This window comes from Tinamus guttatus, unplaced genomic scaffold (genome assembly GCF_059628265.1).
Source record: "Tinamus guttatus ecotype Peru unplaced genomic scaffold, ASM5962826v1 Tinamus_guttatus_pri_ptg000030l, whole genome shotgun sequence".
Classification (NCBI taxonomy): domain Eukaryota; kingdom Metazoa; phylum Chordata; class Aves; order Tinamiformes; family Tinamidae; genus Tinamus; species Tinamus guttatus.
The window spans coordinates 1,369,563-1,392,105 of record NW_028288564.1 but is presented as its reverse complement, the minus strand read 5'-3'; the positions used below and the strand labels follow the sequence as shown (position 1 = coordinate 1,392,105).

Below are 22,543 nucleotides of genomic sequence, written 5' to 3'. Positions count from 1 at the left end.
TCTCCACCAAAAAAAAAAAAAAAAAAGCAAAAAACATTTGCTCGTTGGCTTCATGTCTTGCAGAGCTGCCTTTCTTGTGTGGGTTTATGCAAATCAGATTACAGCCTTAGCTCCCTTTTTTGTCAGCCTTCCAACTGGCTAGGGCCCTGCAGCTCATGGACATTTGTTAGATCTCCAATAGCCCTTCTGAATTTGTCAGGAATAAATGGGCTGCAACTGTGGCTTGCTAGTTGCTAGTCACATTTTTCTTTTTTTTCCTCCTGGACAAACTGACCCTCACAGTTTAGCTCTCTACTTAGCATTTGTCTTTACGGTAGCAAATGCAGAAAGTGGTGCTGTCATTTTTTCACTCCAGGACAAATGCTGTTAAGAGTTTTCATCTTTCCTCCCTGTTCTTTTGCCAAAGCAAAATGTTTACCCGAAAGGTAATTAGGAAAAGTGAGTTTATTTTCATTTTAGACATGAATATATACTGTGAAGGTTTGTTCTGCAACTGAGAAAACTTAGCAGTCAAAAAACTGTTTAAAAATGTTGAAAATAATTGCACTGAGTCATGACTCCTCATTTGACTGGCACTCCTCATTTGAGTCATGCCACCTCAGTTGACTGCTCAGGTTCTGAGGCTTGGCACTTGTGCTGGTACATCGTTGGCATCTTCAGCATGTCCTGTGCACCTCTGAGTTTCTGGAAGAATACCCCAAACTCTTCTGCTATGTCAAGGAAACAAAATTGAGAACTAAAATAAACAGATAATGCTTAAAAATTGGAGGTCTCTTTTAAAAATGGAAATACCTTTGGAAAAAATGGAAATGCCTTTGAGAAATCAGGGATGCTGCGTAGACTGGGGAAGGCATGGCTTGTGTAGACGCGAGTATAATATGTTTCAGTTGCTGGAGATGAGTAATACTACTTCCTTTTTCTTTCCTTCACTCAAACTTGGGAAATTGGTGCCCAGCAGCCTATACCAGTCTGTATTACCTAGGAGGTGCAAGAAGCCTGACTGATTTTGTGTTATTGATACCTGAGACTGGATTGTGAGCTCAAAATACTCAACTGGTGTAAATCCTTTTGCTTCCTTTAGTCTGTGCTGTAGAGTTTTACAGCAGCCAAGAGAAGTTTGTTTGATATATATGTATCAATATATGCTCTTTTAAAATGGTGATGTCTGTCTTTATATAATGTTACTGATGGTTTAAGTAAATACTTTAAATGGCTTTCCAGGCATTTTAAATGCACTAAATAAATGTTCTTTTATCCTCACTAGATATGCCATAATTGCATTTATTTAGTCAGTTTTCAGTTTTGTAGAACACTTATGCCTAAATCTGACCCACTTTTATCGGGGAATTCAATTATCAATTCAATGTTCTACTCTGGTGCATTTTGTAAAGATACTGCCCTGGAATACAGAAGGAATACAGAATTCCTAAATTTCACCAAGGGGCCATTCTGTAATACAAAGTTATGATTAATAATTTTAGGTTGCTGTACCCAATAATATTGCAAAATACTCTCATCAATATAATACTTTTCTAAAGCAATTTAAAAAAAATACTGGGATACTGTTAAGGCTTTATTGTTCTGCATTGCAGACTGTGAAATACAGTTTGAAATGCACTAAATAATCACTTTGTTATGTATCTAATTGAGATATGCAGAAGAATTAAATGCTTGTTTTAGTCCATCTGTAATGTAAATCAACTTTTCATAAGATCCTCTTGCATGTTTTTTTGTTCTGCCAAGTTTTTCTCAGAAATGGAAAAGCTTACTTTTATCAAAACAGTGATGCTGCTGAGTGACTATGATAGCTTGATTTAAGATGAAAGAATCTCTTTGAATGTCTCTGCATCCCTCTGAAATGAGAAACTTGTCTGTAGTGATTCATTTGGAGTATTCAGACATTAAGGTTCTGCTCTAGACTTTCATTTGTTTCTATTCACTGTTTCCATTGATGGCAAAATCCCTTTCTAGCCAGTATTGCCTTGTGCTCTCCTGTTTGGTGGACTGCAAGATATAAGGAAGGCAATACAGGGAGAAAATGCCTCTTTTCAGGTAAATTATTTGAGCAAAACTTTGTAAAGAAGTTTCAAAGAGAAATATTTTCAAAAGGCACACAACATAGCCATTGGGAAAGAAACTGGTTTTAAGAGAGATTACATCTGCTGTTGCACGCAGTACAATTGGATCTCCACAGGCATCACAATCTTGCTTTTTATAACATCCATTTTAAAATTTATGTGATAGTGAAATCAGTATCTTCAATGAAGATGTGAGATTGAGATTGCCATATTTGCATTGTGATAGACCATGACTTGGTTTTAATGTCATTTGAAGAAACCTAGAGAAAGAGGGATCATCTTATATACAATATATTTTGTTGTTTTAATTCAGGCCAGCCCCTGCCTTAATGGAGTATCCAAAGAACAACTAGCACTTTGAAAGCTCTCTGGTACTTTGGGAATGTAACCTGGTCATTATGGTCTGCTGTGTCCCTCTTAATTTCAGAAGTGATTTTCTCTTGGAAAATAAAGCAAGTGCTTAAATTCTCGGCAATGCAAGTTTGTTCAGTAGAAAGAAAACCAGTCTTTACTCAATGTGACTGTTTTATTTTAAGTGTGATTTCAAGAAGTCTTGTAGAAAATCTTAGGAAAATATTCCTTGGGAATTCCTTGGGAAGAAGGAAAAAAAAAATAGGGTTTCGTGTAATCCAGAAGGCATTGGTGTTTAGTTGCAGAAATTTAAATATCTCTTTGATAACAAAATATCCTCTTTTCTAAAAGTATACTTATCACTTTCTCCAAGTGATGGCATTCTCCTTAAACTCTCACTTTAAGGGTTATTACCTGTGACAATGATTAATGTCTCTGGTGTATTTTTAATCTTCACAATACTTGTAATTAATTCTTGTAAAACTTCTACCACAAAAAAAAAAAAAAAAGAGAGAGATTGTCACTATTTTTATGGAATGGAGACAGAAAGAAGAGAGAAATATCTTTGATCAGATAGAACCAAAGCAGGGCTCCATTTTTCTCCTGCAGGTCATTAAACTTCCATGTGTTTCAGAACAATCCAAATGTTCCAATCCCTTTCCTTACGGCAGCTTAATATGTATTACCTTAATTAGTGATTGGATGAAAACTACAAGTAGTCTTTTCAGGGAATAACCAGAACTTCAATTTTCTCTCTGTTGTAGATGGGTGTTTAGTTACAAAGTCATGCTGTCCTCTGACTAATGCAATTAGTCATTAATTATTTTCTTCTTATTCACCAACTTTCAGTAGGTGACAAGGCCACAGATCGGATGGGTAGGAAGTTCTCCTGTGTAGTTCTCCCCATAGTGTTTATGGGACATCTTTATGGCTTGAGAACTGCTATAGGACTTCTGTCCTTAATGAGTGCCTTTTGGCTTAAAAAGTGTTGTGGGAGGGTTTTCTTTATTTAAAGACTGTCTTTTAAATTTTGTGGGGTGCTCAGTGATGCTAGCTCAAAATGGGTCTGTTATGAGTGTGAGGCTTTAGAAAGCTGTGTTTGTGTGTAGGACCTGATCCACGTGTGGAAGTATTTTTGATCATTCACAAAAGATGATGCTTGAATTTGGTAGCTTTTGATGCTTGGGTTTGGTAGCTGTTAAGGGGTTTCATGGGGTTTCACCTCTCCAGATTTTTGATTTAGATTTAGGCATGTACTTCTGCATCATTCCACTCGTGGATTTGGGCTCAAGTGTTCTAATAGGATGATATTCCCTTAGTTCAGAAAAACTTGTGTTGCCTGCATGTCAGATCTTGCCTGCTGTAACCTTTATGTAACAACCGTGATGTACACTGTAGTGTAAAACCCTTTCAGCCTTCATCCGTTCAACTGGAAGGTCTTTTACTTAGCAATACTCAGCAATGGAACCAGGATACCAAGCGTAGTGTAGTGTTTTTGGAAGCATACATTTTCAGTTCCCCATCCTTGCTATGGATGCTGAGCACACAAGTAATATCTTTTTATTTAGGAAGCCAGTTGCTTGTATGCAATGCAGTACACAGCAGACATGGCCAATGAACCTGGAGACTCTCATTTTTTGTCAATTCCTGCCTCACCAACTCAACCCAGATATTTCCTGCTTCTACGTAAACAATATGGTATCTTTTTGTACAGGTTTCTGTTGTGCAGGAAAACAACCTGTTATTCTGTATGTCTGAGTAATGTACATCTTGACAATTCTGTACCCAAGGTTGCCAGTTAAATGATCACAATTCACCAAAAAAGATTATTTTTGTTAAACTTATCATAAATATAAAAAATATAAAATTGTAGCTAGGCAGTATAATTTAGTGCTCAACACTTCCCCTGCCCCCCACTAAGAATTTAGCATTTCTAATAAATGTCAAATTCAGTGTCTTAATATAAGTTTTATTGATCAGCTATTCCTAATATAAAATTTCTCTCTGTCTCCCCCAGATGTCAAAGAGGGTTTCTGATACCATCATTGATGTAGCGCCCTCCCACATTTTGTTGGATAGCCCGTCAAATCTGAGTTGTTCTTTGAATTACTCAGCAGCGTTTGTGATTTAAAGCAGTTCAGTTACTTTTCCGTGCCCAAGCAGCTAGGCCAGTAGCTGCGTTACAGCAATCTCACCTGTGTCCTCCACACTGCTCTTGTTTTGGTTATTCTGTTGCCCAGAAGGTGCTTGTGATTGTTGCTGCTGTGTTTTTCACTTTGTGGTTTCACTGATACCTCACCACCTACTTAAATAGTAATCCTAAAAATACATATGCAAAGCCTGAATCTAGATAAAGTGAGATATTAATTTGTTGAACTACTTAAATAGCTGCTGCTTGGGGGCTGAAACACAGCTTATGAAACTGGGATCACTTCAGAAGCTTTATTATATATATATATGTTAATACAGTAACTGCAGGCAGATACCTGCATACAGACTACCCCTTCTCCTTAAGATCTAGTGGAATTTGTATGCTTAAGCTGAGCCTTGTCTCTTAAAGAGCAATTATGGAATGATTTTCTGGAGATATTCTGAGTGCATTTTCTGTGTTGTTTATTGCTAAAGAGTCCCTTACATAACTGTTCTGTGTTAACCCTACTTATCTTGAAGATCAGAAACTGTCAGGTCTCCAGCGTAGCCTGCATTAGACTTGGAACCCTCTCGTCTTTTTAGACTACATTCTGTCTCCTCGTTAAAAGGAAAAGCAGTATTCTGATAGTCTTAGTGTAATCTTTTGAACTCTGAATAGCTTAAGATTTTTTTTAATAGAGAAGAGATTCAGCAGATAAGTCTTTTCAGAAACAGCTGACACTTGTTTACTGTGCCATGGTTTATCTTCCTTAAGACTATTTTCTGCATAAAACTAAATGAGATGTGTTTGTTTAGTGAGGTGTTTGGTTATATGGCTTAAAATTCCCTTTAAGTCTGCATTGCAATATAAAGTGAGAGAGCTTAGTTTTTGATGCAGGGCTGTTGTGTCACCTCTCAGAACTGGTTCGTCTACTTCAGCTAGATAAAAAAAATAAAACACAGTCTTTTTATCCTTGTCCCTCTGCAGTCTCCAGGTCTGTGGTTCAGGTCTACACTCCTTTTTTTTTTTCTTTTCTTTTTTTTTTTCCTCTGATATCCCTAATAAGTCAAGAACTCTGGTTCAGTTAATCTGTGTGCTGTGACAAATTATGATTGAGATGATTCTTGTATGTTTTGTATTATGCAAGATCGTGTGGGAATAATAATCAAGTAAATGCATCCACAGACTTGTTTGCTCAAGTAATTCCAGGTGTAACTTGAAATGTTTTAATCTATTTTAATTGAATGATTTTATTTTCCCCATTCTTGGTAGTCTCATGTAATTTTATGGAAGGTCCTCACATATTTATAAACTGTTTTGATTACTTGGTGTATATATTTTATATATATAAATACATGCAACTTATTTAGATAATTGGCAAAGATCAAATTTAATATTGTTTTAAATTACTTTTGATGAAAATAGAAAAAAATGTCCTTTTGTACACTTTGTATGTTACCCTAAAATGTTCTCTCTCTTTTTGTTTTACAGCTGTATGGGGAAACTTTGTCAATATGAGGTATTGTACATTATTTTTGGTATTTAATATATTTAGCTGAAATAAAGTTAACTATGATCTTTTTCATCACCATATACCCTGTAGGGGGAAAGCAATAGCAGCTCATGCTGTTATTGGGGTGCTCACGAGGCAACTGAGAGTCTTTTTTGAATAAAAGGTGTTCAATCTTGGAAGTCTTGGCTGTCTCTGCTGCACATCTGGCCCAGGATCTTGCACATTTTAGCACCCCTTGAACAGGGAGATGCTTCCAGGTGCTGTGATTAGCCTAGCTGGACAGGCGTGGAGACTGCCTTCCCTCAGCACAGACGTGACCGTCTCTCAGTGACAATAAAGGCTTAAACAGCGACGAGCAGTGTGCGGGTCCTCCGCTGCTCCTGTACTAACACCTCGGAGCCTAGAAACAGTGGTGTGCTTGTAAAGTTTTTTCCTTCCACAGTTAGCTGGGAAAGAATCCAGTGGTTTAACTGCTGAAAAGCAGAAAATCTGGCACTGTGCTCCCCCAGAATTTTGGCCCTTAGAAATAGGAAGGCCTGACATACACAAGCACCTTGTAAAGGTTGTCACGGTATTGGTGCTTGCATAACTGTTACTCCTCTGGGAAGAGTCATGGGAAAGAGGTGATTAATATAGAAGATGAGGAGAGTATGGAGACAGTCTGTTCCCTACAACAAAATCTTTGCTCACAGAACACAAAATACTCCACTCTTTTGCTAGCAAAGGGTTTAGTTATTCTGCTGCCATGCTTAGTGGCACAGAGTAGAGGAAGGCTGAGACAAAGCGACAAAATCGATGAATTTTCTGGGCACCCAAGACAGCTTATTCCTGGATATGGAATCTGTTCCTGCCTTAGCTGTCCTGTTAATTCCTCTTGGAGTTTCCCACGCTTGCTGCGAAGAGGGATCAGCGGGTAACAAAGCAGCTGCTGAACCGCTGCCGTTGGCAGACGGAGACATCACTTGGGTTGCCATGTTTAGTGACCGGCAGACTGTGGCAGCTGTTGCATGAACAGCTGAGTGTTTTCAGAGGAAAGACAAGAACCTCAGAGGGGTTTGTGGAGGGCAGGTGCTGATGGGCTCCAATATGTTGGTTCCCAAATGAACTCTCCTGGCTCAGAGATTTTGCCATTAGGTGCATGTGCTTCCTTATTTGAGGAGCATTTTAGGGTGCTTTGAGGACAGTGTTTTGTTTGCCTCTGCTAGGAACAAAAGCTTGTTTGAAAACTAAACTGTCAGGTGCCAGTCCTTAAACTCTAGGATTTATGAATAAATAATACTAGGAACCATTTCTGAGAAGACCTTTTAACAATCTGAAGGGTTTTCTAAATACTCCTTAATTGTAGAGCAAAGAGGAAAGGTTATGTGTTCCACAGATAATTCCTGAAAGCTTCTCTTGAAGCTTTAAGTTTTGGGGAAAATGTGAAGAATTTACAAGAATTATGTAATATGATTTCCTCATAATAAATTCATAGTGTTAACTGGAAGTTTTTTTGATTTGTCACTGTTAAAATAAATTACAGTTTGTTATGAAAGGGTGCTCTGGGCCTGTGTGGTTTGGTCTAGGAGTTTCCTGCTCTCCTTACTGATGAGACAAAACAAATCTGTTCAATGAGATTTTTGCCTCAGTAATGCAGGTCTAACTTTAGTAGGAGAGTTTCACAGAAGGATATGAAGGGAATCATTGCTGTAGCTGCTAGCCGTGTGGCATATATATTTATACATACTTAACAAAGGGCCTTCTGTTTCTTGCGTGATGACTTCTGGTCCCAAGTAAAGGAGCTCTGTTTTATTTGAAAGAACTCTGTTTTTTTATGCTGGATGGTCATGAATCCTGTAGTATGCAAAAGCTTACTACTGTGAGGCTGGATTAAAGAATTCACCTTTCTGAGGGAGGGTGTAATTGAGGAAGAAAAATAATTTTAGGAACTTGAGGAAAATTATACAGACTAGATGCAAGAGCTAAAAATTTAAGAATACATATTCCACATTTTAGAAATTTACGCAGAGAGTGGAAACTCCTAATTGCTTAAGAGATATTATACAATTGCATGCTAAGTAAGACCAAGCAGATTTGTGCAAGACTGTTTTTCTAGGTCACCTTGACATCCTTCAGAGTATAGGCTTGGCTTCACTTCATAGAAGTAGTGGTCATGTGAGAGGTCACTGTTGCTTCAGTATGTTTTCTTCCTTGTTTTTATAAAAGCTCAAAGTCAAAGCCAGTCAGGTTTGTCCTTCTCTCTTTAAGTTGGAATTACAGTCGTGACAGTAAGGGAAAATGTTTATTAGCATATTTGTAGCATACAGTACAAACAGACCCTCAAAAAGGCACCTTAGAGACTCTCATAGTAAAGTTACACTGAAAAATGTTTCTGCTACCCCTACCCTTGAAGTAGTAGTTGGACAATTGCTATTTCCTGTAGGTCTGGTTCCGATTCTGCTAAACTCTGTGATAAGACTATAGTTGAGTTTAGTGGACATTGATCATACACTTTGATTTGCTCTGTGTCTATGAAATAAGACTAACTTCTGTTAAAATGTATTGCATGTGCATTGTAGTGAATATTGTTTCGTTATGGACTTTTTTTTTCTTTTCTCTCCAACAGATCTCTTCAAGAAAATGGGGATCAAAAGGTGGAAAGTAAAATAGAGGAGGTTAGTTTGGCAATTGTTGCAGTCTCTGTTCTGAAGTCTCCATTTCACTCATTCCATACTGAAATAGATTATATAACCCTTTTTGTTACTGTTCATTTTACTAAAACATTTCAAAGCATTAGGTATTTGTCAATATTGGTTTTCATTATAGCGATGTTTCTGATGTTGTTAGTGACTCTTCTCCTTCTCTATCTTTTCCTCTAAACCTTTCCTTGAAGCTATAACTCTGGAGATACTCGCTTGCTGCAGAGTCTTCCTAAGCAGACCTTTGTTACTGAACACAGGATTTAATGTACAAATTCTTTCCTCTGTCATCCTTCCAAAATATTAATTAGGCATCAGCTTCAGTGCTAACGTAATACTCATCAAAAGTGTTTTCCTTTGTTTTTAACTCTTGAACTAATATATTTTAGCTGTTTTTGTAGGTTGGGGCTGGTTTGTGCCACTAATGCTTTAAGCACAAGTACTTGCAATTTCTAAAGTAGACACAGGTATTAGCACACGGGTGGTTCTGAATTTCTATACCAGTGCTTCTGAGTTTCCATTTCAGCCTTCTGGATTTTGTTTAAAGCTTTAGTTGTGCAGTGTCTTGAACCAGTAGGGCATTTCGAAGGACTAGTTGCTGCTCCACAGAGCTGTATCTTTATTGAGTATAAAAATGCTGTATTTCATTGTAACAAATGTGCAGTTTATTTCAGCTTATGAAGTTCTGAATTGTCTAGCTCTGAACAGAAGAGTTTGTATAAAATGGATGAACAGTAGCTGGCAATGTGTTGCTATTTAGTAATACCTCAAGTGATACCTGCTAAGAGCTTTAAACTTCTATGGCCCTATGTGTTAAATTTTGTGATAGGCTTTAGTGCACTTAACAAGCATTTAGAACTTGTTTCTGCTGTTAGAATTTTGGGTTATAAAGAACTTGAAATTGATGCTGACTTCACTGATTCTCACTTTCAAAGCTTAGAAAATGCCAATAGAAAATTTGGTAGATGAACTTTGTTGTCCAGAAAATCTTAATAAAATCTTTTAGAAATTAAAAGCCAAAATGTGTTTTACAACAGAATTTGAGGGTATTCCTTAGTGTTTTAAAGATAATGTTTCTTTAATTTCTCATACCATGTTCTGATAGAATTGCAGCTGTTGCAGGGGAGCTAATGCCTCTGTATCCACTGAAGGATGTGTATATGCTGCCCTTCTAAGTAGCTGGGGTTTTACTGGCTGTCCTGTTGTGCTGTAGCTCAATATTAGAAGCTGTCCTGAGTCACCTTAGGCAAGTCACTCATGACTGCATTTTGCCAAATAGGAATCATACATAATCTTGGGTATTCTTACCCACATTTTGAGCTACTGCATTAGCTGTCGAGGTGCTTGGATGGTAAGCTAAGGGAATTCACACTGTGACTGATTTGGTTTTGATAAAATAGCTGATCCACTTTCTAGTTAAAAATTATTTAAGGATTGATTTTTTTTTTTTTAGTGTTACAGAGAGTGATGAAAATGTAGCTTTTTAGATTGTCTTCAGTGAAGCTCTTGTGACTATTTGCATGATTCTTGCATTAATTTCTTTTATGAGTATTTTGTGATGTAAATCTTGCTTTCAAAGATTAAATATTGTTCCTTTATTTTAGGCTGTTGCACCTCTAAGGGAGAAAATCAAAGATCTAGAGAAAAGGTAAGTGTCTTTTACTGAGTTTGTGAATTGTTTGAAAAGCAGTTTCTGTTTTTTAACAGACAGTCTTGTAGCTTTGGGCTTGAGATGTTTGTTTGTTTTGTGTATGCCCTCGATACCTTTGGGAACTGGGGCCTTGAATACCAGGAGACATTAATGCATGTCTGAATAATGTTCAGGCTGAATAGTCCCATCGAAGGAATTGGGAATGCTTGATTTTTGTGATGTTTGGGTGCTGTGAAGGAATTAGTTTGTCCTGTTGGTGCACAGGTTACCACGGTTTGGAAAGTCAAATGTAGGTGTGTACTAAAATTTATTTCAGCCACCAGAGACTGAAAAGAAATGTTTTACTTTGTATTCCCCATGCTTGTGATCAGTTACTGTGGTTAGCTCATGTAGAATGATTACATTGTGAATCTTAAGTCTATACCCGTGCTCTGGATGAGTACAAGCAACAGACTTGTTGTTTTCTCAGGGTTGGTAAGAGAAGGTGATACTCTTGAAAAGTACATGATATGATTGAGAAAAGCAGACCAGCTTTTGAGTGAATAGCAAATCCTAGGTTAAATGCGAGTGTTAAATTTGAAGAGGTTCCGTACCTCTGAGGTAGTGTTTATTTGTTTTTTTTTTTGTTTGTTTTTCTTAAGGTGGGCTGGAAGGGGAGGCTGACCCATTTCTTCCTGGCAGCTTGTGTCCATTCTGCAATGTCCTTTTCTCATGTTTGTGCCAGCACACCCATTTGTGTAGCTGATAGTATATAGGATGAAGAAACTAAAGCATTCCAGTCTTTTTTTTTTTTTCTTCCCTCCAAGCAGCTCCTTCCGACCTCAGCCTGGCTGCCTTGAAGCCGTGCTTTTCATCACAAAGAAAGTGCTGGAATAGGAGTACGAATTGGCAATTGTGACAAGGACATGACTACTTTTGCCAGTGATGCTGTTTCATAAATGATGCTCTTGATGTGCCAGGCACACAGCTAGTAGGGAATGCTGTTTTACAAAGGGCTGAAACTTGGCTCATTCTAGCACTGCCAGTAAGCCTGTGTGGTTACATATGGCATGTTGGTGGCTAATGTGCTGTTACTCTTGAGGGGGCAGAATCACACTCCCGTCAGCCAGCTCAACCCACACAGTGGCTTGAGTTTGTTTGGCCAGTCTGTTAGGGAGCAGTTGCCCTTCCACCAACCAACCCCACACTCTTTAAGTTTTGATTTTCCTAAAATTAACTTGAAAAATTCACAGATCTGTCACGTGCAGTTTGTTTTAGGAAGAATATTGATATATTTGCTCATCTCTCCATGCAAGCATGGACTTGGCAGTTTATTGGCAACATAAAACAAATTACAGACTGAATCACTTGTATTGGTTGCATATCAATTATAATGGAGAAACTGTGGAGTAATGACTTTGTGTTCAAATGAAATTGTTGCTGCCTTCTCTCTGTTCAGTTAATTTGCTTAATCTTTACTGATAGCCACGTAATTCAGGTACTACTTTTTTATTTTTTTCAAATGAGTGTTAGATTGTTGGTTTGGAGCTGTTAAATTAAACTCTTCTTAGGAGGCACCTAAAAGCTCTTTCTATTTTTAGTAGTGTGCCATATATCGAGTTGTTGGAAATGTCTGTAGCAAGCCCTTAATAGTGAGGGGAAAGAAATAACATATATTTTACTTCTGTATGAGCTGATATGGAATGATCATTTATCAAAAGAGAAACATTGCTTATGTTGTTGGGGTGTTCTTTTGAAGAATGTAGCCCTTTACCTCTGCTGCTCTTCTGATCATGTATGACATGTTTCCAGGTACTGAATTTTGAATTTTATGTCTGTGTAAAATGACAGTAAAAAACTATCCTCTATTAGATGCCTGAAGGCTGTTCCTGATAGTAAAATGTTTCTTTTCCAATAGCAATGGTTTTTTTTTGTTTTTTTTTTTTGTTTGTTTTTTGTTTGTTTGTTTGTTTGTTTGTTTTTAACCTCATAATCAGATAAAATCTGGAAGGAAGCCATGCCCATGCTTATGGAAAGCAGGAAAGACAAGAATTCCTTTAGCTAGTTTCCTAACAAAAGGTTATTTAACTGAAGCTAAAGTTGGAAGTTGGATCAAAGCAAATATTAGGCCAGGATTAAGTCACATCCTTGCACGCAGCTGAGCATTCAGCTGGATCAGTTTGAGGTTCCTGCCCACTGCAGCTAAGCCAGCCCTGGGGTGAGGAAGGTGCCGGAGTGATTGGGAGTCCTTTTGGCAGCTGTTGGACTTCATAGAATCATAGAATCCTTAAGGTTGGACAGGACCTCTAGGGATCATCTAGTCCAACCCCCTGCACACTCAGGGTCACCCAGAGCACGTGGCACGGGGCTGCGTCCAAGCGGCCCTTGGAGATCATGCTGGATTAATGGCCTTAAAAATGGAGGACCCTTACCCTTCATAAACTCCTTACTTCAGTCTTCCTTTTGGGGAATGTCGGAAGACTCTTCTGCTGTATTTCTCCTCTGCAGGAAGCTGGGAATGGCCCTCACTGAAGAGTAGAGGTGCCGCAAGTGCAGAAACATCTGTGCTCTGCTTGTGAAAAATTCCTCTTGAGCCAGTGATGCAGGTTAGAAGCAGAGGAGACCAGGTACATCAGGATCACATGGAAAAAATTCCACACAGAAAAAGTTCTGAAACATTTGCCCAGGCTGCCCAGGGAAGTGGTGGAGTCCCCGTCCCTAGCAGCGTTCAGGAAATGTGCAGATGAGGTGCTTAAGGACATGGTTCAGCAGGCAGGGTGGTGAAGGGCTTTTGGTTGGACTTGATGATCTCGAAGGTCTTTTCCAAACATAGTGATTCTGTAATTCAATCCTGGTCGGTTTGTGCGTAGATTAATAAGTAGTCTCGGTGTGAATTCTTGGCTTACAGGCTTCCAATTGCTGCAGCTAGTTGTATGTCTAGCCGTGTGGTAGTCCAGTAGTTAGTACTGGAGGACAAGAGTAACCATAGCTAGAGTTCCTTCCAATGTCTTATCAATGTTTAGTTAAGGATTACCTCAGACATTGATAGATTGTCAAGACTGAAAGGCTTATTACCTTAGAAAAAATGTACCATCATCCCTTTCTTTGGAGATGGTTGTTGCCAATACAGTAGGCATGCAAGTGGGATGAAGACAGTGACAGGACTGCATGTGCATAAAAGTACTTAAGTTCCTGAGCATTAATTTTAAGCCTAAGAGAGCACCTAAGTTTCCTCTTGTCACATAATTTTAGGGTATTTTGTTCCCAGTTAAACTCCCTTAAAGAAGAAGGTGGAAAACAATTAAGTGAAACTAGCTCATAGACTATCAAAACAATAGCAGTTTATCCACTTCTGGGAAGCAGGTTAAGAAAAGCTCTGATAGTGAATAATCTCTCTGGTAAGAAGGCTGAGAAATATTAATGACAATTTTTTTAAACTCTTGTTTTTAAACTTTACTTTGATGAAACTTCAAGGAGGTTTGTTTGAAATTAGTGGTATAAGTTAACCTAGTTTGTTTGCTTTTCCAGAGGTTTTTAAGAAGATTGTTTGCTCTTTAAAACTTTTTGATTATGTTTTATTGTCTTGGGATGCCATACCAAACCCCATTACTTCTGCTCTCAAAAGACAGAAGCCCAGTGATTTTTTTCTACAGGAAAGTTTGCTAGGCATTTTTTTAAAAAACATTTTTTTATTACTGGATAGGTGCCTTGATGAAGGCCCAGATCCTTTAGAAAAAGGAAGTAAACATATCCTTAAAAAACCATTCAGAATCAGAGATTCTGAAAATCATTTTTGACATTTCAAAAAGAGATATATGAAAGAAAAAACATCCTTAAGAAGAAGGAGAGCTGAAGGTTAACACATTTTTCTTCTTTGTTTTGGAATATTCTGTAGTTTCACCCAGAAATATCCACCAGTGAAATTTTTATCAGAAAAGGATCGCAAAAGAATACTGGTAAGTTGGTATTTAATCAGGTCTTGTGCTTGGGAAATAAAAGAACTGTGTGGAATGTAATTGTGGATAGAGGATTAATTAAAGACATGAACAAGAATAAAGTAATTTATCGTGGATCTTGTATGGGGCTGCCCTGCCTCCGAAGAAGTGTTCTTTTTTTTACTCTGTGCTGATGTGCTGAAAATCCAGCATGTAGATAATAGACTTGGGCTCTGGATCGGAGGTGCTGATTAAGTTACTGTTGTCTGCTTGCAATATTTTTAAACTGTGTTGCCAAAGGTCTTTGTGCTTCCAGCTGGCTTCGGCTTGTTGAGGCGGGGAAGTTTTTTAGGTACATCTTGAAAGTGCAGAGAGCTGGTATGATTGATGGGGACAAAATCTAATTATGAGGCTGGAGAAGTAGCTGCCCTGCAGCGCTGTTAAGATGGGACTGTGAGTCAGTGGGGGAGTGCTCCTGCATTGGTATCTTCTGTGGTGCTGCTGTCACATTGCCAAGCACCAGGGGCATTTTAGGGTGAAAAAAGAGGGCACGTTAGCTCGGGAGGAGGACTGGTTCAAGACATTCTTAGGCTGAGCAGTGTTGCTGTATCAACCTTTGAGTTGTATCTACAAACACTTTTCAAGTTAGCTGAGTGTTCAGATTCCTCTTGTTCTGTCTTAGAGACAATGTTGTCTGCAGGTTTTCAAGAGACAGAGGAAAGTGAAGTTGCTTAAGCTGTGTATTCATGTATTTTAAATTTCTGCTTATTCAGTAGAGAGCAAAGTCTAGGACAAATCCCCACTAATATACCTATAGCTCTAACTTGTCTGGTGTTCTCTTTTGGCAGGACTCTTCAAAATCTAGAAGAAAAACACTGAAAAATTGCAAATAGCGTATGATTTCCCTTTTGTATTTTAACAGGATGAGGATTGCAAATAAAGCAAATTTGTCTTCATTGTTATGTAAAAATTTGCAAAAATAAGTGTTATCATATTTTACTTGTTTAACTTTGCAGTGTTATTTTGTCTTTTTTATGACAGTCTGAAGGAGATAAGCTTGTAGACTGTTTCTTCTGTTGTGGAAATTGGAAGGTGTGATGAGGTAAAAAGCATAGATGGGCTTAACTGAAAATTCCTAAATAGTGAGCTCATTGTACAGGCAAGGGCAATAATGTTGCCTTAGTGCCATGATTTCTGTCTATAAAGTGGAAAGCATTGACAAGAAAAATACCAGTGCAAGGTGTTCTTGGGTTGTAGAGTTCTCAGTGCTAAAACCCTTGACATTAAGATTTTTGCATATTTTATTTGTTATAGCTAGGAGTTCATTGCTTTACTGTGGTTGCAAGTAGTTGGAATAAGGATGTTTCCTGCTGTCCTGAGCATGAACAACTTCATAGTTCCATACCTCAGAGAGAGTAAATTACCAAAGCGAAAGTTGGCCAAAGGATAAGTGAGTTGTATTGTTATTTCTTATCTGTCATGGATTGTGACCAATTTGTGTGAATTCAGACTGAGCTTCACAAGCTTCCTACTCAAGTGGGCAGTTGCAGCTGCTGTATCATCACAGTCATCGTTATGTGGGAAAAGTGTCCTTTTGAGTAGTGGAAGACAGCAGCTGGAGGGCTTGGAAGTATGTCCCGAACAAACATAGGAATCAGCTAAGCAAGTCAACTTTTTCAGATGATTTCCTTGTTGTTGTTTAGTTTTGTGAGTTTTTGTTTGTTTGTTTTTTTGTTTGTTTGTTTTGCTGATGGTATATATTTTCCTGGATTCTGTTCTGATTTCTGCTTTTCACTAAATGCAGGGTTTTTTTTTGTTTTTTTTTTTTTTTTTAAACAACCTGGAGTTATTCACAACACTGACCTGAGCAGACAGCAGTTCTATTTCCTTTGCTTATAGCTCCTCTATTGGCAGATGTTTACCAGGAGAGGAGATATCTCAGCTAAGAGCAGATTCCCTGGCACTCTCATCCAAAAGAGCTCAAGTCTATTGAATCCCATGCCGCAGAGCGCAATAGCTCTCTTTTCTGAAGTGTCCCTTCTTATGCAAGCTGTTCTGTGAATGTAATGGATAATGGTTGTGACATAGGATCAGTCTGTTTCGTTTTTTCTCAGACTTGAATACAGCAAACCAATGAAAGCATGAAATGAAAAAGTTAATGGGACACTATGGGACACTAGATGTCTCCAGTCTGACTACAGATACAGAAATGAACAAGTCTGACAAATTAAATGCCCTGGGTAGAGGAAATTTAGAAATGTTCATGGCTTTCAGTAGTTCCTGAAGTTATCAAGCACTTTGACTCTATTACGTAATTAAATGTTTTGTATTAATGAGGTCCTTTAAAAGAATATGCGTTTAAGCTCCAGGTGCAATTCTTCAACTCTGATGTGGAAATGACTTGTGTACAGTATCTGATTTTGCTTTGCAGAAAGTTGTATTTAGAAATAGTGTGTTAACCTTGTCTTTATGTGTGGTTACGGGAAGGTTATACAGAAAACTTCAGTGATAATCATCTCCTTTTTTAATGAAGCCATGAGTAATGATTAAAAAAATAATTTACACAGTTGTTTACTTTTCCAGGGGAAATTCATCTCCTTTTCCAAATAGCTCTTTGTCTAGTACCCATGGAATTAATATATTAATAAAGCTAACATTTGGCTTTTATGATTAAAAAATATTTATTGATAAAGCAATTGGAATCTTTTTCTCAAACATTTTTTTGTTTTCTCTTTTTCCTTTTGCTTAAGTATAACATAGGCAGGTGCTTCTAGTACTGCTTGGTTTGTATTTCATTTTTTGTTTGCTTTTCAAAAAAAGGGAAGATTGGTGATCAAGACTTCATGTTTTACTACACCAAAGACCCATTGGGAATGTGCTGTTTGTCTTCTCTGGGATCCTGGAAATAGAAATAGAAGCAGGGAATTTTATTGGCCCTCTGGTGAAGGAATAAACTGTAGCCACCTCCTGGTAATTTCTGCCTGGTTTACCATAAAAACACCTTTGGGTTAAGAAAGCTGCAGCTCCCTTTCGAGCTGGGATAAACCTCTGGCAATAACTTTTCCGTGCAGATTATTTTTGCCTTTGTAAGTGGTCATACCTGGCAATGGCACTGTCCTCCCTCAGTTAGCGCCTGCTCCTTGCCCGTTCTCAGCAGCTTTCCTCCCCTCTTGCCAGCTGCAGGGCAGCAGGAGCCCTGAGACTGTCGCTTCCTTTTAAAGAGAGCTTCCCCTGAACAGTCTTCTCTTCAGGTTTGTCAAGGAACCCAATCTGGGCAGGTTACACTTTGACTAGTCCAAAGTGAGAGGATTTCAGCCATTTATACCATTCCACACACAGCATTTTGTCGTCATAGCAGATGATTCATTTGTTAGATTCCTTTTTTCAAATTCACCAAGTCTGTTTGTTGTTTGGCTATTTCTGACTGAAGGTGAAGAGCAGACATAATAGCTGAATCACATTTTCAAAATGTGAATTTGTTCATGCAGTCATGTAATAGCTGATGCCGCACTGGGATTTCCAAGTTCATTAATTCTTTGAGAGTAGTTATCCATTACTTCTTTGTGTGTGTTTGAAAAGAGCTTATGAAGGGCAGAGATGTGTCTGTTGGGATGTGTCTCACAGCCTGCAGTTCCGCTGCTGTGTTGACTGTTCAATACTGCGTTCAGTGGTATTTCTTTTTAACTCTTAAAACTGAGCTGCTAAAAGGGGAAAAAATAAACAACTCTCCTTCCCTTCTCTTACATGTACTATTTAAAATTTGAATACTTAAATTCCACTTGTTTCTTTATAGTAAAACATGAAGTTTTAAAAGGGGCAAATGTTGGGTGTTGGAGCTAATGGCGTCAGAGGCTGAAATTTAGGGTGTGGGGTTATCAATCTAGTAAAACAGAAGAGACGGTTTTGGTTTTAGCAAATATTTTTTAAAAGGGAGATCTTCAAAGACTCGTTTTTGTTTAAGAATGCTCTTCCTTCTCTGAAGGATGAAAGAAATCATAGTACTTGCTTAGGCAAGTAAGGATGTTTTCCGTTAAAACTATGTCTGGATTTGATATTCTTGATATTATAGAGCTTATGCAAAAATAACCTGGCATTTTGTTGCCATCTTTCTGAGAAATAGGAATGGAAGAAAATCCTTTTGGGGTCTTTTTCTGCTTTGCTGTGACATAAACAGGCACAATCCAATTTGAAGGAAAAAGGAAAATAATTTATTTTTTCAACGATCTTGTTGATGTGAATAAATTAGCTAAAGTTCTGGACTGACAGTGATGAAACATGCCAAGCATCTCTCTTGAAATGCCCAATTCCCTAAATATTGGGGAGGATCTTTAAACATGGAAATAGAGTTGTTTCCCCTGGGAAAGCAAAGATCTGAAAGCTACTGTTCTTCTGTCTTCATGTTTGTGGACTTTGTCTGGTGTTTCTTTAAAAAGAAAAAAAAAATTCATACCAACTGTCCTAACGCAGATAACTGGAGGAGCAGGGTTTGTGGGTTCTCATCTTACTGACAAACTAATGATGGATGGCCATGAGGTTACAGTTGTGGACAACTTCTTTACGGGCAGGAAAAGAAATGTGGAGCACTGGATTGGTCATGAGAACTTCGAACTGATAAATCATGATGTCGTTGAGCCCCTGTACATTGAAGGTGAGTAGCCTGTGCTTTGGAATCTGCACTTTGTCATGCTTTACCTTCGCAGCATGTTTGCAAAGAACTCCAATATAGGCACAGACATGTGGATTCTTCCATCCTGTAGGTTTTGTTTATTATTAGCCCGATTTCGTGATCATCACATGGTGAGAGGTTGAGGGCTGTTCACTTTGAAACAGTTACTTCTCTGTGGCAGGGTGGGCAGGAGAAAGGAAATTTTACAAACTTTGTAATGTGGTAGTGATTTTGTGGGAACACAGAGGTGATGGTAGGTTATCTGTGTGTCTCCATCTGATGTCGCACATCCTGGCGTGCATCCTCCCTCACTCTGCCGCCTAGATGTAGGAATCACCGAGACTCATACCACCTAGGTGGTCATGAATCTAAATTCACAAGCGCTTTTGCACTAGCCTGCGTCCGACCTGCAGCTCTGTATGGTCAGTTGAGAGGAAGATCATCAGTCTGAGAGGGCAGTTCAGCTCACTTCTTAGCTGACTTATTTTTTCTCTATGGAAAACAATGCTCCTATTTTAGTTACAGGCTTTCTACAACGTCCTATAGAAGAAAAAGGCAGCAGTACTGAATTGTCCCCGTTTTCAGAAAGAAAAAGTTAAACCATCCTGATTGGAAAAAGTTAGAAATAACTCAGTCTAACCTGTCATAAACCTCAGAATATTATGCTGAATTGCAAGACAGCATTAGTTAAAATATATTTATACTGGATACATACATAGGTACAGACTTATGAAATAAATCGTCAGGTAGTGCATCAATGAAAATGTTATTCCAGTCGCACTGGCATAGTGGTTTTGGCTTATTCCCTTAAAGCTTTGTAGAAATGTAGTTATTTCATTTTTAAGAGAACAATAAATCTCAGGCAGTATTTTTTTTAATTCTTGCAGTATTCTGTTGGATTGAATTTGACAGGAAAAAGATCTCTAGCAATTTTACTTCTTGTGGCTTATCTTGACAGTACCACTGAAACAGTTCTGCAGGTGTGTGCTCTCCCCTGTTCTTACAATGTATTGGTTCAGTTGCTGTCTCTTACTTTACTGCTGCCGCTTCTGCTGGTGGTGTAATGGGATCTGAGAATTGGCGCTCTGTTCACCGCAGATGCGGTAGCCTATAGCTCGGCCAGTTCTGTCAGCGTTCCTAATCTTCTCCCTGCACTACTTTCTAGCTGTCTGTACGTGGGGCCTCTTCAGAGAATTTCCAGTTCAGCCGTTGTTGCTGTCCAGTACTGGGCGGTAGCGAGTGGCAGCTCCAAGATGCTTACATGAACTCTCCCGTGCCCTCTGGACTTAAGACACCAATTCCCATTTCATGCTGATCCTAAATTACACTATGAGCTTCAGTGAGCAGTTCACTGAACTTCTCGTTCTTCGACAGTGTAAATTAAAGATGGCATAGTTAAATGCTAAAACAAAATTAAATTTGATATTCCGATGTGGAACTGTGATTAAAAATTTGTTTGGGTTTTAAAAACAGTGGTGAATTTATAGTCCTACATAGGAAAGAGGATAGGAAGATAGACTTGAAGGGAGAAAAAAAGAAAGAAAGATGAAACAATAAAGATAGTTACTTTAACAGATGCACAAACTAGTTTGATTGTTGTGTTCTTTTGTTTTCCCTTTTGGCATATGGCTCATTTCATCTCAGTCACTGTTAGAACTGACTTCTGCTATCTTTTACTCGTAAGTAGGACTTGGAATAAACTGGGGTTATGACAAAAGCAGCTTTGAGGAAACAGGTTTTATCTGAAGAATTCCTAGTTTTTGGAGTAGTTTTTGAACTAACTTATATCAGAATGTTTAACACACTTCAAAGAAAAATCAATGGTTTATTTAGTAAGAAATGTCATTTCTAATCTAGACAGAAGTGTGTATGCACAGTCTGCTGTGTTTAAATCTCTGATTCATGGTATGAAGAGGCAAACTGCATTTTTGGGTCTAGATCTCACTGGCCAGAAACAGTGGGAAATCACCTAAACACACATGTTTTGGTTCTTGATCCTATGATAATTATGTGGTACTGAGTGACTTCCTCTTTCTCCAGTAGGAATTTCCTCTAGCTTAGCATTGCGGGAAGATGCTGTCAGTAGAAAACTCACAAGAACATGTAGCTTTCACTGAGGCTTTTCTCAAGAAGAAAAACAAGGTCTCCGATGTCTTTATTCAAATGAAAGTAGCTTTTAGGAGTATTGGAAGGCAGCAACTAGTCAAAAAGTACACAAGTGCCACTCACAAAACAAACAGGTATATATGCGTGCACTGCTGTCACTGTGATCACTCTATGGGGATAGATTTGCATTAAAAACCACCAAATGAAATTTTACATTAAATGTATGTAGAAACGAAAAAAGTACTTAATTAGTTTGTATAGTCACCGAGGATTAGGGCTGTCGCTGCTTATATCCAGATTTGTTAGTTAGGACCCTATGAGAGGGTTGACCCTCTGCTTGTGGGGACCTGTCCCATTCTCTTCCATTTTGTTCCATTTAATATGATTAGCAATTTCACTCAGGAGCCAGGTAGGGACTTCCACGCTAAAATGCCTTTTTACTGGCATACTAAACTAATGGAAAAAAAAAAAACGAGGAAAAAAAGGCAAATTTCAAGGTGAAGCCATAAGATGGCAGTCATACCACAAAGCGGGCCCTTAAAAGCAATTACTGCAGTCTTGGGCTGCAGGGCTGCTTCTCAGCTCCTGTTAGATCCTTGTACCTTCCTGTCCACAAGAGCTGCAGCAGCAGAATAACTGCCAGAACCTTGTGACAAGTGGGTGCAGTCCTTGTCCTGCCACTCCTGCCTTTTCTTCTCACTGCTTGGGCAACCTTTGGAAGCCTTGCAGGCAATGTTTCTTGAACAGATTTGAGGGAAGTTTTCTCATCAGCTGGAAAGTGAGCTAGACGTAGAGCAGGGCAGATGTGATTCTGAATATACACAACTTTTTGTCATAAATGTTGTGACCACAAAGAAGCTATTGAAATAGATGTTGTGAAATACTTGGACCTTGCAGTGCTTTTAGAGTGATAAACTTTTGTCAAAGCTTTCGACAAAAGTTTTGTCAAAGAAAGAACTTTGTTATCATGAGCACTGCATTACATTTTTTGAGAGTGAATAGTTACAATAGTAGTAGAGTAATTTAAATGAATTATCGGTCCCTTAACATTTGGGAAACATTTTCCTCCTGTTTGGAATCAAGGAAAATGCAAAAATAAGCTGCTGCAGTCCTGTTGGTCTTGTAGAGCTGTATGTTACAGACACTTAATGTGTCATCGAGCTTAATGTGTCATGTGTACATCGAGCAAATGATAAAACTCAGAAAGACTTTTTCCTTGAAATGATGTTCAGGATAGTCATCAAGTATTACATTTTTAGCTGGAAATTTCATTTAAAGAATTCTTTTTCCTTCCTCAGGTATATCATACTAGCCGCTTTATTTTTGAGCCATAGGAGCACAACTACAGAGTAGAAATTTAGTTGATGTTCTCCAACACTTTGCTTAACAATGGAGCTTTCAGGCAAATACCACTATGACACTGCTGAAATTGCGGTCTATGTCAGCTGAATGCAA

General features: G+C 38.3%; 1 protein-coding gene across 1 annotated transcript in view; it reads left to right on the top strand.

Annotated features, from left to right (window-relative positions):
* The window catches only part of UXS1 (UDP-glucuronate decarboxylase 1), a 56,094-nt gene that overhangs the window by 4,729 nt on the left and 28,822 nt on the right, over window positions 1-22,543 (top strand). The window contains exons 2-6 of the mRNA XM_088530329.1: window positions 6,052-6,079; window positions 8,679-8,727; window positions 10,356-10,399; window positions 14,277-14,337; window positions 18,784-18,964. Coding sequence (XP_088386455.1) covers window positions 6,052-6,079; window positions 8,679-8,727; window positions 10,356-10,399; window positions 14,277-14,337; window positions 18,784-18,964 — 363 coding nt within the window. The remainder of the gene's footprint in view (window positions 1-6,051; window positions 6,080-8,678; window positions 8,728-10,355; window positions 10,400-14,276; window positions 14,338-18,783; window positions 18,965-22,543) is intronic.